Here is a 19,413-nt window from a genome sequence, read left to right as displayed (position 1 = left end):
CCACTTCGGTACGGGACTTAAATCTCGCGGGCAGCAGCCAATGCCAGCCGTATGACGTGTCGTAATAATACTCGCATCATAAAATATAGTAACCGCTTATATCGATCGTTCTCTCTTTCACCCGCGAATTTTGAAAACCACAGAGAATGGGATTCAGGGCGCATTTGGGAGAATGTAAAAACACAGGGGCGACTACAATAAATATAATCAAGACGCCGATATGGCAGCGTCGCGAATCCACTTGCTCCTCATGACGCCTACGTGTGCGGCACCGTATGGAAGGGGTTAAGACCCTCCCATCCCTAAACCAGATATCTCTTCTGTCAATGCAATCTATCCCCTATAGTGACCTTAATATTCTAATCATATCACCTCTTTCTCTTTGATCTTTCAAAGTTGGCAGATCCAGTGTTTTTAGTCTTTCCTCATATGGTTTATCTGCCAGGCTGGAAACCAGTTTAGTTGCTGCCCTTTGTATTCTCTTGATCTTGCATATATCCTTCACTCTGCATGGGGATCATGCCATTGATGCATATTCTAGTCTTGGATGGATCAGGGTTTTATACGAGTTTTTTCATCATCTCTTCATCAAAAGCCACTTTAATCTTCTGCATCAGTTTATATGTATTTCCCTCAATCCTGATGATATGTGTCAGGTTACAGGTTGTCTTTTAACAACACTCCCAAATCTCTTCTCTTTTCCTTTTGTAATGAATTCACTTCCCAAGGAAGAGTTCAAAGATGGTCTTTTAGAGCATTTCATAACCAATTCTTTGCCTTATTTGGTATTGAGATATATTTTCCATTCTTGGGTCTGTGCAAACATGATGGCATAGCTTGTTGTACCTTCCATCATGTCATTGACATAGACAAGAAACATTTATATTGTATTTACCTAGTTGTGTTTACCTAGCTGTATTTTGTGGGAAGGGGAGCTACACTTGTGGTGTCCCGCCTTTGTATCTCACAATGTCTAATTTGCTCTTAAACTCATGAATGGCTTTTGTGCACAATATTTTTTCGTCCAGTTTGTTCCAAATGTCCACCACTCTGTGTGGAAACTGTTTTTTTTTTTTTTCAGATCTCTTCTACAACTATGTTTTTTTATTTTCCTTCCATGTCCTCTTGTGTTTCTCTTGTCCCAGTTTATCAAGTTCTCTCTATCGAGTATTTCTGTGCCCTTCATGATTCTGTAGATGGTCAGTAGGTCGCCTCTCTCTCTCTACTTTGCTCAAGAGTCAGTAACTCCAGTTTAGCCAATCTCTCCTCATATGACAAGTTTGCAAGTGCAGGGGCCATATTTGTGGCTGCTCTCTGGATTCTTTCTATTTTCTTTATATTCTTTTTGGTACTGGGTGACCACAATGTCGCCGCATATTCTAGTCTACGCCTTATCAGTGTGACCAATATCTTTTTAATCATTTCTTCATCCAAATATGTAAATGCCACTTTTATTGATTTTAGAAAGTTGTAGGATTCTCTGACAATTTTGTTTAAATTTTTATCATAGGACAAGTCATTTGAGATAATTACACCCAAATCTTTTTCAGATCTCTCCTTCTTTACCTCCTTAGTTCCAATTTTATATTGTCCTGATATTCTATTTTTACTTTTTCTAAACTCCATTATGCTACACTTCTTAACCACTTCAATACGGGCCAAAATCTCGCGGGCAGCATTAACTGCCAGACGTACGATGTTTCAAAATGATACTTGCATCACAAAAAATAGTCACCGCTTATATCTATCATTCTCTCTTTCACCCGTGAATTTTGATAACCATAGAAAATGTGATGAAGACAGTTTAGAGAGTATGTAATTATGCAGGGGCAACTACAATAAATATAATCAAGACGCCGATATGGCAGCCTTGCGTATCCACTTGCTCCTCATGCTGCCTACGTAGGCGGCACCATATGGAAGGGGTTAATATTGAAGTCCACGTCCCATTTCTGACTCCAATTCCATACCTTATTCAGGTCTTCCTGTAGTGATTCGCAATCTGTTTCAGTTTTTACTTTCCTTAACAATTTGGTATCGTCTGCAAAGAAACTCATGTAACATTGCACATCATCATCCATGTCATTTACATAAATAACAAACATTATTGGAGCCAATATAGATCCTTGCGGAACTCCACTGATCACCTCTTTCCAACCTGAATATTTTTCTTTGGGCATTACTCTCATGTTTCTACCAATCAGGAAGTCCTCCATCCATTTTAGTAGGTTCCCTTGTATGCCTCCTATATGTTCCAGTTTTTTTAATAATTTTTTGTGTGGTATTTTGTCAAAAGCTTTTTGTAAGTCCAGGAAGGCACAATCAGCCCATCCATTCCTTTCCTGAACTATGTCTATTAATCTTGAGTACAAACATATATGACAGATATGTGAGAAAGCTATAGGAAAGGGGATGTTTTTGGGGCTTTTATGGATCTGGAAAAAGGCTTACGACAGGGTAGACAGGAAGGCACTGTGGGAGGTTTTGCGGATATACAGGATGGGAGGAAAGCCTCTAGGAGCTGTCAAGAAATTTTACGAGAGTAGTAGAGCATGTGTCAGAATTAGAAATGGAGAGAGTGAGTGGTTCGAGGTAAAGGTAGGACTTCGTCAGGGATGCGTTATGTCGCCCTGGCTGTTCAACTTGTACGCGGCTGGGGTGGTGTGAGAGGTAAATGCAAGGGTGGTGGGTCAGGGATTGGAGATGGTTAAAGAAAATGGAGAAAAGTGGGAGGTGAGCCAGCTGTTGTTTGTGGACGACACTGCACTTATGGCAGGATTGGAGGAGGGATTGAGGAAGTTGGTGACAGAGTTTGGGAGAGTGTGTGAAAGAAGAAAGCTGAAGCTAATGTGGGTAAAAGTAAGGTGATGAGATGTACATGGGGTGAAAGTGGCAGTAGACTGGAAGGGAGCATAAAGGAAGAGCGACTGGAGGAAGTGGATAGTTTCAGATACTTGGGTGCAAATAAGGCAGGAAAAGGTGGAGTGGGGCTGGAGGTAGAATGTAGATTGAGAGAAGCGAGTAAATGCCTTGGTGGATTAAAAAGTGTAATGAGGAATAGACATTTGGGAATGGATACTAAGAGGAGATTGTATGAAGGAGTGATTGTGCCAACAGCACTGTATAAGGCAGAAACATGGAACATAAGAGAGGAAGAGAGAAGGAGTTTGAATGTGTTTGAGATGAGGTGTCTGAGAAGTATGATGGGGGTTGCTAGGCTGGATAGAGTGAGAAATGAGGAGGTGAGGAGGAGAATAGGGGTGGTAAGGGAGCTGGGAGATAGGGTTGATGAAAGAGTATTAGGATGGTTTGGACACATGGAAAGAATGAGTGAAGAAAGACTAGTAAAAGAGGTATGGAAGGCAGATGTGGAGGGAGTGAACATGAGAGGGCGTCCCAGGATGAGATGGATGGATGGGGTGAAGGGGGCTTTGGGGAAGAGGGGAATGTCTGTTGAGGAAGGACGGGAGAGGACAGAAGACAGGGGTGAATGGAGAATGGTTGTATATGGATGATGTTGTGATGCATGAGGGGGAATGGGTGGGGGGATGGGGGTGAGGTAGTATGTGTGAGCAAAATTTGATGCAGCCCAAAGGGATTTCTCCCTGACTTCTCCTTTTATACATGGGGGGACGGAGAGGGGGGGGGGACGCCGATTTAATGAAGTGGCCTTGCTGTGGATGTGCTGTGACTTGCGACACTGCCTCTGACCCAGGGCAGTGGACAAGTTGCAGGGATGACCCGTCATCCAGGAGGTACTGAGATAAGAGGGAGGGTGGAGAGGAGAGGAGTGTATTTAGGGATGAAATAGGCGGGAATGATTTTATGCCTTTTTCTTTTTGGCTACCTCCCTTGAAAGGGGGAAAAGGCCTTGGTATATGTATGTATGTAAAAACATACTAAGTTTGTGGTACATGATCTTCTTTGAACCTAAATTGTCTTGGGTTTATTATATCATTATCTTCCAGGTGTTGTACCCATCTATTCTTGATGATTTTCTCATAACTTTTGGCTATAGTTCTTGTTAGTGAGACCGGTCTATAGTTAGTTGGTTCTTCCTTGTTTCCTCCTTTATATATCGGTACAACGTTAGCATTTTTCCAGTCTTTTGGTATTTTTCCTTCTTTAAGTGAGCAGCTTATTATGTTATGTATTTTGTCTGTTAGTTCTTCTTTGCATTCTTTTAGAATCCAATCTGCAATTCCATCCGGGCCATGTGATTTTCTGACGTCAAGGTTTGATAGATGTTCCAATATTTCTTATTGTGTTATTACTATCTTGCTCATGGGGGGAGATTGCATTTCATTTCCCTCATCCCAATATTGTGCTTTCTCTCTAGTGAAAACAGATGAAGTGATTATTCATGACTTTGGCCATTTCTAATTCTTCTGTATATTCTATATTACCTCAGCATAGTTTTACCATTTCCTGTTTATTTTTAAGTTTACCATTCACGGATCAATAGAATAGCTTGGGTTGCTCTTTGCATTTATCTATAATGTCCTTTTCATGGTTCCTTTTTTCCTCTCTTTGCACTTTTACATACTCGTTTCTATAGTTTATATATACTTGCCATTTTCCAGTATTTTTTTTATCTTTTCTCCATCTTTTCCAAGTTCTGTCCCTTCTATCTTTTGCCTCACTGCATCTTTTGTTGAACCAGCATTTAATGTACACTCTCTAGCTTCTGTCTTGGTACATGCCTATTCACCCCTTCATTACGATTATCCATCAAGATATCTCATTTCTCTTCCATGTAAAAATTTTCCAAATTTGCATTCTGGAGGAATTTCTTTAGTTTTCCAAAGTCTGTTTTGCTGTACATCACTCTTCCTTTCCTATGCTTTTCATTTCTCTCCATGTATATGTCTTCCTTTAGTTCAGTCTCAATGAGTATATAGTCACTCTTTCCAATTGGTGTCTTGTATTGGATTTTATCCACAATTTCAGGTTCTGTTGTAAATATTAAATCTAGTCTCGATGGCTCCTCATTAATTCTGTATCTGGTGTTTTCACTGACCCACTGAGTCATTATATATTCCATGTTCATGCTCAGTAATACATTACCCCACAAGTCTTCTCCGCTTTTCACTGTCATGTCCTCCCAACAAATTTCTCTGCAATTAAAGTCCCCCATAATTACCAGGTTATCTCTGCCCATTAGTATCTCATTTAATGAATGCCTTGTATCTTCTAGCATTTTTGTAAGCTCATTCTCTTTCCAAGCATTCATTTTTGGGGGCACATAAGTCACTACAAACTTTCTACTTTTCATGTCCTTGTCTTCAACTTTTATCATGATCAGTTCTACATTACCTCTACCCTCCACAATTTTTGTCACATTCAAGTTTTTCTTGGCCAAGAACATGATTCCTCCACCCTGTTTCTTGTCTCTGTTTTTAATCCAGTAATTGTATAGTCCATCTCCAACATCGATGGGTGGTATTTCACCCCTTAGTTTAGTCTCCACAATTCCCATTATGTCTAGTTTTTCTTCTAACAGGTAATCATTAAGTTCGTTCAGTCATGAAATGAATCTGTCGATGTTAATATAGGCCACTTTCAATTTTTTCCTTTCTCCATTTTTTTCTGTCTTTGGTTCGCCCATTCTGATGTACCATTTTCTCAGTCTCATATTGATTACTCTCCAATAGAACTCCTTGCTTTCAGTCTCCGTTCTCTTCGCGTTTTTTTCCTTAGCTTCATCTCTTAGTGTCTTCTCGTTTTCTAATTCCTCAATACTCGTTTCTCTTTTTATCCATATCTTATTGTACTGTTCACTCCTTGCCAAATTACCTACTTTTTCAAATATGTCTTCTACTACCATTTGTGATCTTAGTTTTATCTTTAGTGTATGAGATTAAATGCCTGAGAAGCTATGTTGGCGTGCAAATGCTCAAACAAATATACATACATTGGGTGTTTGAGTAACAGAAATGTGCTTGAGTAATGTCTGGTGTAAATTGATTTTGAGGAGTTGGCAACCGAGAGGTTGTGAGTGAAGTGGCCATGACCCACTTTACTGGCCCTTGCTACCCCCTTTCTGCTTTCCTCCCCTGCCTTCATTAGGCCAGCAGCCTGGAGGTGGCGAAAGGTTCCATGGGTGTTTAAAAACCTGCTTCAAGAAAAGTTGTCATTCTTCTTCATGTTGAAGAGATGTGAGACGTCCTGAGTCGGTTCCATAATGTCTGAAGGATGGAGGACGAGCAACATTCTTCTGTCATGAATATGTGTGATTTGTAACTTTCAGTTCAACGGTTGGTTGTCAGGCCCAGTTCATGCTTCTTTTGTTGCTTCCAAGTGGTTGTGGGTTGGCCCACTTCATTTCATTTGCTCTTGGTTAAGTTTGCTGTCTGTGCAGTGGAGCAGTAAGCAGAAGCTCGGCCCTGGTATTTACCTAGTTGTATTATACGGGAAGAGAACTATGCTCGTGGTAACCTGTCTTTGTATCTCTCAGCATTAAGTTTTTTCTTAAAATTTTGAATAGTGTTTGCACACACTGTTTTGTTGTCTAATTTGTTCCAAGTATCTATCACTCTGTGTGGGAAGCTGTTCCATTTCAGATCTCTTCTGTAACTATCCTTTTCTAGTTTCTTTTCATGTCCTCTTTTTTTTTACCATTATCCCATATTAACAAGTCATTCTTATCCAAGACTTCCATTCCTTTCATTATTCTATAGATAGTCAGCAAGTCTTCTCTTTCCCTTCTTTGTTCCAAAGTTGGTAATTCTAGTTTAGACAGTCTTTGCTCATATGTCAATTCGGAAAGAGTTGGTGCTAGTTTCGTTGTTGCTCTTTGTATTCTAATTTTTTTATATTCTTTTTGGTACTGGGTGTCCATAGTGTTGCTGTGTACTCAAGTTTTGGTCTTATTAGTGTAGTTAGAATATTTTCTATCATTTCCTCATCCAAATATGCAAACGGCACTTTAATTGACCTCAATAAATTGTAGGTTTTTCTGAATATTTTATTAATATGCTTATCCGGTGTCATGTCCTTGCTGATCATCACTCCAAGATCTTTCTCCGAGTTTACTTTTTTCACCTCTTCTTCACCAATTTTGTAATCTTTCAATATTTATGTGGTACCTTATGAAATGCCTTTTGTAGGTCCAGAAAGGCACAGTCTGCCCACCCATCTCTCTCTTGTATTATGTCTATTAGTCTTGAATAGAAGCAAATCAAGTTTGTTGTACATCATCTTCCTTGTCTGAATCCAAATTGGTTTGGATTCAGTATAGTTTTTTCTTCCAAATGTTTACCGTATTTTTCGGACTATAGCCCGCACCGTTATATGACCTGCACCCCCTTACACCTTAGTGAAAATCCACACAAGACCCGCACCGCTGTATGACCCGCAGTCATATGGCGTGCGCGGCAGTGTAGATCCGACGATGTATAATACCCATGCATGGGTGGCCACAGGCACAGCTCACGGCGGTTGTTGTTACGGCCGGCCGTTGACGTGGTGATCAAAGTAATTTCAAAGCTGAGGCTTTTTCCAAATTTTCTGTTTCATCAATGCTTATGTGATTTATAAAAAAAAGATATATGTTTTCCGATATTAGCAGGTTTCTTGGTGATATCTTGCTTTTCAGGATTCATCACAATTTGGTTTCTGAAGCTGCCACTAGATGTAGTGGTAGCTTCGATGAAAGAGGGGTGATCTTGAAAGTGTGCAACTGATCTTACGATGCCTTTGGGATTGGTCGAAGACGCGGCATTGCGATTCATGATCATGATACCAGTATTCCTCCAGTCCTATTTGTTTCTGATTGTGATGAAGATGAAGAATAACCAACAAATTATATTTCAATATATTCTATTGCACTTATATATTACAAAGAACCTTAATAAATTTGTGTAGATAATGCCATAAAACCCTGTTTGATTGTTTACCGGTAATTAATCAATTGGTTTATAAATGCCATACAAACACTGGTAATTAATTTTTAAACCAAACAATTTCCAATGGTTAGTTTTCAATAGAGTAGAACAATAATAGAGCACATTACTGAACTGTTATGAACAGAGTCAATGGAGCACATCGTTCATAGAAAAAAAAACACAGTGATCACAGACGACAGTCAATGTTTATGAAGGCGTATCATCGCTCATGAAGCCATCGAATTCCTCATCCTCTGTATCGTCATGGAAGAGGTTGTGGTATAAATCGGCCAATTCTGACACAGTGACCTCATCCGTTTCCATTTCGATTTCGGATTCGTCCGATTCCTTTTCCGAGTTATAGCATGCATCGAGCATTGCAGGATGGCACATTTCTGATTTACGGAAACCGTTCTAAATAGTCGATTCTTTAATTTTCTTCCATGCTTGAACGACCCACATGTAATGCACAAATTTAGCATTAAGGAATCAGGTACAGTTTGTAATTTGTAATTGCGAAAATGGCCACCCGCTTGTTTTTGTTTGATCGCAACACACGATGTTGGTGTTGGTACCAGTCACTTGTCTTGTGTTCATGCTGTTTAGTTAAGCCTGTTTTATTTGTGATAATGCCTTTATTAATAACAAGAGCATGTAAAGCGGGTAAGACAAATCCTACCTTCTCTTTGTCGTTTGTCTCGATCGTACGCGCTGTATTATGACTAATCAACTTTCATACGACGAATCCGGTCGGTCCCCCCGCAAATCCCCCATCTGAGAGGACCCAGCTAAACTAATCGTTCATTTTTTTTTTTTTTTTTTTTTTTTGCGTAAGAGGGCAATTTCTAACCAGAATCCACAGATGACCCGCACCTTTATATCACCCGCACCCCCGAAATTTGGCCCCTTTCTGAGGCAAAAAGCCGCGGGTCATACACCGAAAAATACGGTACATGAGGTCACTATGGTTAGGCCGAGTTTTGGACTTGGACGTGCAACAAGACAGTAGCATTGGCTCTTCAGACTTGAACATAAGTGGAATAGTGATGTTATGATTGGGGTACACATGATGAGTTCTTATTTTTCTATATTTTTCCAATTTTTTTTTTTCAAGTAACAATTTGTTTGAGTAATAGTTCATTCAAGTAATGGAGTCACCACTGTATATATACACACACATACACATACACAGAAAGAGAAATTATGCACTAGAATATGAGCATGGAATGTAAACACAATTTTACAATGTCCATTCTTTCACTCTAAACAGTTCCTCCAATCCATTCAAAGAACAGTGGATGCTGGACAATGCCAAATACATTATCCCCTTCCCAAAAATTACTCTATTTGTACATACATACATACATATACCAAGGCTTTTTCCCCCTTCCAAGGGAGGTAGCCAAAAAGGGAAAGGCATAAAAACACTCCCACCCATTTCATCCCTCTCATCTGAGCACCTCCTGGATGACGGGTCATCCCTGCACCCTGCCCACCGCCCTGGGTCAGAAGCAGTGTCGCAAGACACAGTACATCCACAGCAAGGCCGCTTCATTTAATCGGCGACCCCCCCTCTCCGTCCCCCTCTGCATATAAGGCGAGGATGGGGAGAAATCCCTTCGGGCTGCGTCAAAATTTACTCACACATACTACCCCCCCCCCCCTGCCTATTCCTCCTCATGCAGTCACAACATCATCCATATACAACCATTCTCCACTCACCTCTGTCTTCCGTCCTCTCCCTTCCTTCCTCAACAGACATTCCCCTCTTCCCCAAAGCCCCCTTCACCCCATCCATCCACCTCATCCTAGGACGTCCCCTCATGTTCACTCCCTCCACATCTGCCTTCCATACCTCTTTTACTAGTCTTTCTTCACTCATTCTTTCCATGTGTCCAAACCATCCTAATATTCTTTCATCAACCCTATCTCCCAAATCCTTTTTCACCCCTGTTCTCCTCCTCACCTCCTCATTTCTCACTCTATCCAGCCTAGTAACCCCCACCATACTTCTCAGACACCTCATCTCAAGCACATTCAAACTCCTTCTCTCTTCTTCTCTTATATTCCATGTTTCTGCCCCATACAGTGCTGTTGGCACAATCACTCCTTCATACAGTCTCCTCATAGCATCCATTCCCAAATGTCTATTCCTCATTACACTCTTTAAACCACCAAGGCATTTACTCGCTTCTCTCAATCTACATTCTACCTCCACCTTCACTCCACCTTTTCCTGCTACACTTGCACCCAAGTATCTAAAACTATCCACTTCCTCCAGTCGCTCTCCCTTAATGTTCACTTCCAGTCTACTGCCACTTTCACCCCTTGTACATCTCATCACCTTACTTTTACCCACATTTATCTTTAGCTTTCTTCTATCACATACTCTCCCAAACTCTGCCACCAGCTTCCTCAATCCCTCCTCTGACCCTGCCACAAGCGCAGTGTCGTCCGCAAACAACAGCTGGCTCACCTCCCACTTTTCTCCATTTTCTTTAACCATCTCCAATCCCTGACCCACTACCCTAGCATTCACCTCTCGCACCACCCCATCCATGTATAAGTTGAACAGCCAGGGCGACATAACGCATCCTTGACGAAGTCCCACCTTTACTTCAAACCACTCACTCTCTCCATTTCTAATCCTGACACATGCTCTACTACTCTCATAAAAACTCTTGACAGCTCCCAAAAGCTTTCCTCCTATCCCATAAATCTGCATAACCTCCCACAGTGCCTTTCTGTCTACCCTATCATAAGCCTTTTCCAGATCCATAAAAGCCCAAAAAACATCCTTCCCCTTTCCTATAGCTTTCTCACATATCTGTCTTACCACAAAGATCTGATCTACACAACCTCTACCCGTCCTAAATCCACACTGTTCCTCACCAATTACTCCTTCTGTTCCTCTCCTAATCCTCTCAATTAAGATCCTCCCATAAGCCTTCCCTACTACACTTAACAGGCTAATCCCTCTGAAACTACTACATTCACACTTGTCCCCTTTTCCCTTGTAAAGAGGAACTATACAGGCACTTCTCCAGTCCTCCGGTACTCTACCCTCTCTCCAGCAAACATTAAATAACCTCACCAACCAGTCCACCATCACTGAACCTCCCTTTTTCAGTGAGGGCCTCTATTTGTATATCTTATAATAGCTAATGCCAAATTATATCATTTAGGGCTTAAAGCTATCTCAGCTCCTTTAATATGATGACACCCTGCATAAATTCATTATGCCATATGGTTCTATTCACTATACAAACTGACACAGCAGCAACTTACCAGAGACAATCCAATTCTGTCCAATCCTAGACAGAGCTCCAGAGAGGCACGTTCAGTAGGTTTACACATAACAGCTCGAAGACTATCAGACTGAGTGAAGAGGAGGATACGCTGCCCTCCTTGTCGGTAACTCACCCAATATATAACAAGTTTATCTTTTCTGGTGTTACGATTCTGAAAATTGAAAGTGAAGAAATAAAAGGTGGAAAATGTGTAAGCAATATTATAATTTCTCCCACTCAACTGAAAAAAGAAAATATGAGTAACAAATATATCTTTTGGTTGCAACTAAATCACATATTTACTGACTCCAATATTCAAATAACAGGAAGAGCATGTTTAAGTGAATAAACAGCTAAAACAAAGCCACAACTTTGTTCCCAATTAAAAAAAGATAGTACAAAATTATGTCTACGATCACAATGTAAATAGCCTGATAATCAAAATTAATGCTACCAAAGAAAATTTTTAAAACTCATATAATGTAATACTGCTCTAAATCTAGTGAATATCAATACATACATATATCAATGGCTTTGTTCCCCTTACAAGGGAGGTAGCCAAAAATCAAAGGCAGAAAATCCACTCCCACCCATTCCATCCCCACATATTCCACTCCCATTCACCCCCCTCCCTCCCTCTTATTTTGGCTCCTCCTAGATGATGGGTCATCCCTGCATCTCGCCCACTGCCCTAGATCAGAAGCAATGCAGCAAGACTTGAAATTGAAAAAATGGTAAATATATACATACATACATACATATACCAAGGCTTTTTCCACCTAACAAGGGGGGTAGCCAAAAAGAAAAAGGCATAAAATCATTCCCACCCATTCCATCCCTGAATACACTCCACACCAATCCACCCTCCCTCTTATCTTAGCACCTCCTGAATGACGGGTCATCCCTGCACCTTGTCCACTGCCCTGGGTCAGAAGCAGTGTCGCAAGACACAGCACATCCACAGCAAGACCGCTTCATTAAATCAGCGATCCCCCCTCTCCATCCCCCCATTGCATAAAATGAGAGGACAGGGAGAAATCCCTTCGGGCTGCGTCAAATTTTGCTCACACATACTACCTCACCCCTCATCCCCCCACCCATTCCACCTCATGCAATCACAACATCATCCATATACAACCATTCTCCATTCACCCCTGTCTTCTATCCTCTCCCATCCTTCCTCAACAGACATTCCCCTCTTCCCTAAAGCCCCCTTCACCCCATCCATCCACCTCATCCTAGGACGTCCCCTCATGTTCACTCCCTCCACATCTGCCTTCCACACCTCTTTTACTAGTCTTTCTTCACTCATTCTTTCCATGTGTCCAAACCATCCCAATATTCTTTCATCAACCCTATCTCCCAGCTCCTTTTCCACCCCTGTTCTCCTCCTCACCTCCTCATTTCTCACTCTATCTAGCCTAGTAACCCCCATCATACTTCTCAGACACCTCATTTCAAACACATTCAAACTCCTTCTCTCTTCTTCTCTTATGTTCCATTTTCTGCCCCATACAGTGCTGTTGGCCATCCTCAGATGTACAATTATATATATATACTATGTATAATATTGAGTCTTATATGTATTGTACTTATTGTATGTATGATTGTATCCGAATAAAATTCAATTCAATTCAATACAGTCTCCTCTTAGCATCCATTCCCAAATGTCTATTCCTCATTACACTCTTTAATCCACCAAGGCATTTACTCGCTTCTCTCAATCTACATTCTACCTCCACTTTCATTCCACCTTTCCCTAAACCAAAAAAGAAAAGAAAATATGAAAATAAAAGTGGCATACACAAATATCGATGGTATGATCTCTGGAATCCACGAACTAAATGACTATCTAAAAATAGAAAAACCTGATATCATGGGCATAGTAGAGACAAAATTGAAAGGACTGCTATCAACAAGCATAGTGGGACATGGTCTATATATCCACTGGGTGAAAAATAGAACAGAAAAGCAAGGAGGAGGTGTCATGATATTCACCAAAAAAGGTTTAAATGTGACAAAGATTATTAAAAGTAAAGACAACGTAGAAGTAATTATAATTATAATTGCCAACAAGAAGGTGAAAAGCAGAAAATTTGTAGTAGTGTATGTACCACCAAAAACCCATGCGTGGTCAGATAGTGGACATTCCAAATTATTAGAAGAAACAATAAAGGTGCTAAACGAGTTACTGAAAGAGGGTGGAAACATAGTGATCATGGATGATTTTAACACAAAAGACATAATTTGGGAAGAAATGATAGTTAATGGGGGAGATGAACTTTGGAGCAACATTCTACTAGATATGACCATTGAATACACCCTAACACAATGGGTTAAGAAAAATACTAGATATAGAAACAATAAGGAACCATCAAAACTAGACCTAATACTAACTTCTGAACCAGATATTGTGAACAGAATGGAGTATAAAACACCAATTGGGAAAAGTGACCATATACTAACAGAGTTTGAATTAAAAGAACAAAACAACATGATATACATAGAGAAGGAAGATTTGTGTATAACAAAATGGACTTTGTAAAACTAAGGAAATTTTTCCAAAACACAAATTGGGATAGGTTCTCTAAAGAGGAAACAAATATGGAAGACAAATGGAACATATCTAAAGAAAAGTACAAAGAAGGAATTAACAAATATGTACCAAAAAATAAACAAAAAGATATTTATATAGAATGTTGGTTCAACAAAAGATGTAGTGAGGCTAAAGCCAGGAGAGATAAAGCCTGGAAAAAATGGAAAAAAAGACAGGAAAACATCTAAATGGCAAACATATACAAAATTTAGAAATGAATATGTAAACATATGCAGGAAAGAAAAAAGAGAATATGAAAGGGATATCATAGACAAATGTAAGGATCAACCGAAACTCTTTTACAGATATATAAATGATAAACTAAAGGATAAACATGATATAGTAAAATTGCGTGGAGACAAAGAATACATGACACAGAGATGGCAGAAGTTATGATCAGACATTTCAGGTCTGTTTTTACAATTGAGAGCCCACAACCCTGGGAGGATGGACAACTAGAAAGTTCACCCACGATGAAGGAAATAAAAATAACACAAAGGGAAATAAGAGACCAAATAAAAAGCCTAGATGTTAGAAAGTTGCACAGACCAGATGGAATTGCAAATTGGATACTGAAAGAGTGTATAGATGAACTGTCAGATAAACTACACAAAATAATAGACTTCTCACTAAAAGAGTGAAAGGTGCCACAAGATTGGAAAGATGCAAACAGTACCAATACATAAAGGAGGAAATTGAGAAGATCCTACAAACTTCAGACCGGTGTCCCTCACAAGTACAGTAGCAAAAATATGTGAAAAGATTATCAGGAGCAGATGGACCAAACACTTGGAAGAAAACAAAATAATAAATCCCAAACAATTTGGTTTTAGAAGTGGAAGATCATGCACCACAAATCTAAACTGTTTTTACTCGAGACTAATTGAGATAATACAAGAAAGAGATGGACGGGCAGACTACGCCTTCTTCGACTTGCAGAAAGCATTTTATAAGGTACCACACAAAAAATTAATAAGTAAAATTGAAAAAATAGGAGGAATTCAAGGCAAACTGTTGGATTGGGTGAAGGATTTCTTAACTGGGAGAAAAATGAGAGTGGTACTTGGAGACAAAAATTTGAAATGGGAAGATGTAAAAAGTGGCATCCCACAAGGCTCTGCTTTGGCTCCTTTAATGTTTGCCATATACATAAATGATATGGATGAAGGAGTAAATTGTTACATGAGTTTTTTGCTGATGATGCCAAATTAATTAAGAGTGAAAACAGAAGAAGATTGCAGATCGCTACAAGATGACCTGGATAAAGTATGGGAATGGAGCCGGAAATATGAAATGAACTTCAACATCAAGAAATGTAACATAATGGAATTTGGAGGAGACAAAAATAAAGTTTCGGGAAAATATACAATTGGAAACAAAGTAGTCAAAAAAATAAACTCAGAGAGGGACCTAGGAGTAATCATCTCAAGTGACTTGACACCTGACAAACATGTAAATAAGTTATTTGGAGAGACCTACAACCTACTAAGATCAATGAAAGTGGCCTTCGACTACATGGATGAGGAGATCATTAAGAAAATAATCATTACATTGATAAGACCAAAATTAGAATATGCTTTATCAATGTGGGCACCTAGCACAAAGAAAAACACAAGAAAATAAGAAAGAATCCAAAGAGTAGCGACAAAAATGGCACCCACACAATCAAATTTGACATATGAACAAAGATTGGAGAAATTACAGTTGTCAACACTGGAGCAGAGAAGGGAAAGAGGCAATTTGTTGACCATTTTCAGAATTATGAAAGGGATTGAAGTTCTCGATAGAGATGACCTATTAAAATGGGACAAGAGGAAACAAAAGGACACGAAAAGAAACTAAAGACAGATACAGAAGAGACCTGAAAAAGAATAGTTTCCCACACAGCGTGATCGATGTCTGGAATAAACTGAACAGTGAAACAGTGAATGCCAGAACTATACACGATTTCAAGAAAAAACTGGACGTGGAGAGATACAAAAACAGGTCACAACAAGCATAGCTCCTGTCCTGTAAAATACAACTAGGTAAATACATCCACAGCAAGGCCACTTCATTTGATCAGCGACCCCCCCTCTCTGTCCTCTCATACAGAGAAAGAGAAGACGGGAAGAAATCCCTTTGAGCTGCATCAAAATATTATTCACACTTTGGTCACCCAGTACTAAATATAAAGAAAATTGTCTCAAACCTGCCATATGAGGAGAGACTGGCTAAATTTAAATTACCAACTTTGGAACAAAGAAGAGAGGCGACCTACTGACCATCTTCAGAATTATGAAAGGAACAGAAGTCCTTGATAGAGAGGACTTACTAAAATGGGACAAGAGAAACACAAGAGGACATAAAAAAAAACTCAAAAAGGATAGTTATAGAAGAGACCTGAAAAAATAAAAGTTTTCCACACAGTGGTAGATATCTGGAACAAATTTGACAAAACAACAGTGTATGCAAAAACTATACTCGAATTTAAGAGCAAATTAGACACTGTGAGATATAAAGTCAGGACACCACGAGCATAGCTCCCCTTCCCATAAGATACAACTAGGTAAATACATACTCCCTCAACCCCCATCCCCCACCCACTCCCTTCCATGCATCACAGCATCATCCATACACAACCATTCTCTATTCACCCCTAACTTCTGTCTTCTCCCTTCCTTCCTCAACAGACATTTCCCTCTTTCCCCATGCCCCTTTTAACCCATCCATTCATCTCATCCTTTGTTGCCCCTCATGTTCACTCCTTCCACACCTCAAAGGATTACAAAGGCGGAGCATGCCGACAGGAGACCTTTTGATCCATATCTAGGTCGGATGCGAAAAAAAAATCATATTAATAATAAAACAATAAATAAAAACTATAATTATGTAAATAACAAATACATACCATACATATACCAAGGCTTTTTCCCCTTTACAAGGGGGGTAGCCAAAAAGAAAAAGGCATAAAATCATTCCCACCCATTCCATCCCTGAAAACACTCCACACCCCTCCACCCTCCCTCTTATCTTAGCATCTCCTGAATGACGGGCCATCCCTGCACCTTGGCCACTGCCCTGGGTCAGAAGCAGTGTTGCAAGACACAGCACATCCACAGCAATGCCGCTTCATTAAATCGGCGATCCCCCCTCTCCGCCCCCCCATTCCATAAAATGAGAGGACGGGGAGAAATCCTTTTGGGCTGCGTCAAATTTTGCTCACACATACTACCTCACCCCCCATCCACCTGCCCATTCCACCTCATGCTATCACAACATCATCCATATACAACCATTCTCCATTCACCCGTCTTCTGTCCTCTCTCGTCCTTCCTCAACAGACATTCCCCTCTTCCCCAAAGCCCCCTTCACCCCATCCATCCACCTCATCCTAGGAAGTCCCCTCATTTTCAGTCCCTCTACATCTGCCTTCCACACCTCTTTTACTAGTCTTTCTTCACTCATTCTTTCCATGTGTCCAAACCATCCTAATATTCTTTCATCAACCCTATCTCCCAGCTCCTTTTCCACCCCTGTTCTCCTCCTCACCTCCTCATTTCTCACTCTATCTAGCCTAGTAACTCCCATCATACTTCTCAGACACCCAACGAAAAGAGAAGTGCCTATTGTATTTACAGGGTGGGGGGGGAAATTGCTCGTGGGGTAGTAGGAAAGTAGGGAAAGAGGAAAAGGGGAGGGATTACTGAGGGAAATGGAAGGAAATGAGGAAGGAGTAGACTTGGCCCAGGCAGAAAGGCGAAAGGTAAACAAACGGCCCCCCGACGACGATGAAATGTCTAATAAAAATGTAAAGATTAGAAGTATAGATAAGAGCAATACAGTAGAAAGTGATGAGAATATTTTCCAGGGATTTAAAGAGGGTGGGGGGGGACACAAACCCCCCCCAACTGACAAGACTAGAAGAGAAGGTCGATAAGATGATCGAGGACTTGGAGCTTAGGTTCGGTCATGTTAACAATATTCTACAAAGGGTTGAAAAATTGGAAGAACTAGAGAAGGCGAACAAAAACTTAACTGATGAAATAGAAAACCTGAAAAGACAGTTAAAAGAAGTAAAGGTGGAGAATGAGGAATTGAAGAGGAATAGTAAAGAAAACAGAGAGGGATGGAAGTCAATAAAAGAAAACAGTAAAGTTGCATTTACTGATATAATTAAACAGCAAATGAGAGAACAAACTGAAGACTCAGTTATTAAAGTGATGAGACAGAAGGAGAATATAGTAAGAGACTTAGCTGACAAAAAGAAATATATAATTATATTAGGAATGGAAGAGAAACATAACCCAGATAGAACCTCAAGAACCAATGAGGAAAATGAAAAAGTAAGCAGTTTACTAAAATTAGTTCAGGAAGATGAACCAGAAATTATGAAGGAAATTGAGGAAAAATTCAGGCTCGGAAAGTATAGTACAGATAAGACCAGACCAATTAAGATTAAATTCAGGTCAAAAACGACGGCAGAGAACATCTTATCCAAAACAGGGAAACTAGCAACAAGTGAACAATATAAAAAGGTATGGATAAAAAGGGAAATGAATAAAGAGGAAAGAGAGGAGGAAAAGCAGAAAAGACTTGAAGCTAAGAAAAAAAACGAGAGCAGAACGGAGTCAGAGAAAGAGAGATTCTATTGGAGAGTAGTGAATATGAAACTAAGGCAGTTCGACATACAAGAAAAAACAAAAGGGAAACAGAGAACACAATGGAAGTGACAGAAAACTAAGAGTGTCTTACACAAATATAGATGGATTAATAACAGGATTGAATGAGCTGAATGATTATTTGAAAGAAAAAGAACGGGACATAATGGGAATTGTAGAAACAAAATTAAAAGGCCCACTACCACCCAACAGTGTAGGACATGATGCATATAATTATTGGATTAAAAACAGAGAGAAAAAGCAAGGGGGTGGAGTTATGTTCCTGACTAAGAAGGATATAATCGTGAAGGGTGTCATATATGGAAAGAATACAGTAGAGATGATTATGATAGAAGTGGAAGACAGAGATAAGAAGAGCAGAAAATTTGTGATAAATTATGTGCCTCCGAAAACAGCCTCATGGGAGGAGAGTGAACATAAAAGTATGTTAGAGGACACAAAGATAACATTAAATAAAATAATGGAAGATGGAGGTAGTTATAATGGGCGACTTTAATTGCAAAGAAATCTGCTGGGAAGAAATGACAGTAAAGGGTGGAGACGGCTCATGGGGAAACGCTCTACTTGAGATGATTACTGACCATACAATGACACAATGGATACAGGAGAACACCAGGTATAGAAATGAAGAAGAACCATCGAGACTAGACTTAATAATTACATCTGAACCTAGAATAGTGGAAAAGATTGAATATAAAACACCAATAAGTAAAAGTGACCACATATTGATTGAACTGGAACTTAATGAAGAAAAATATATGAAAAGAAATGAGCAATATAGAAAAGGAAGAATGATGTATGAAAAAACAAACTTTGATAAAATAAGTGAATTCTTTCAACAAGAAAACTGGGAAGAAATATACAAAGAAGAAACAACAGTGGAAGAGAAATGGAATATTTTGACAAAAATTTACAAAAAAGGAGTGGAAAAGTATGTCCCAAGACAAAAACAAGAAAAAGAATATGTAAAATGCTGGTAC

At 39.7% G+C, this 19,413-nt stretch overlaps 1 protein-coding gene across 8 annotated transcripts in view; it reads right to left on the bottom strand.

The window, feature by feature from the left end:
- The window catches only part of LOC143022390 (intermembrane lipid transfer protein VPS13A-like), a 617,111-nt gene that overhangs the window by 305,830 nt on the left and 291,868 nt on the right, over nt 1-19,413 (bottom strand). For all 8 annotated transcript variants that reach the window (XR_012966042.1, XM_076180547.1, XM_076180549.1 and 5 more), the window contains one exon: nt 11,175-11,348. Coding sequence is in view for 7 of the 8 variants with exons in the window: in XM_076180547.1 (XP_076036662.1) it covers nt 11,175-11,348 (174 nt within the window). In the remaining variant the exon portion in view is untranslated. The remainder of the gene's footprint in view (nt 1-11,174; nt 11,349-19,413) is intronic.

The sequence above is a fragment of the Oratosquilla oratoria genome, chromosome 44 (assembly GCF_046742065.1).
Source record: "Oratosquilla oratoria isolate Oo_2021 chromosome 44, ASM4674206v1, whole genome shotgun sequence".
Lineage (NCBI taxonomy): Eukaryota > Metazoa > Arthropoda > Malacostraca > Stomatopoda > Squillidae > Oratosquilla > Oratosquilla oratoria.
This window is presented reverse-complemented; position numbering and strand designations above follow the sequence as displayed.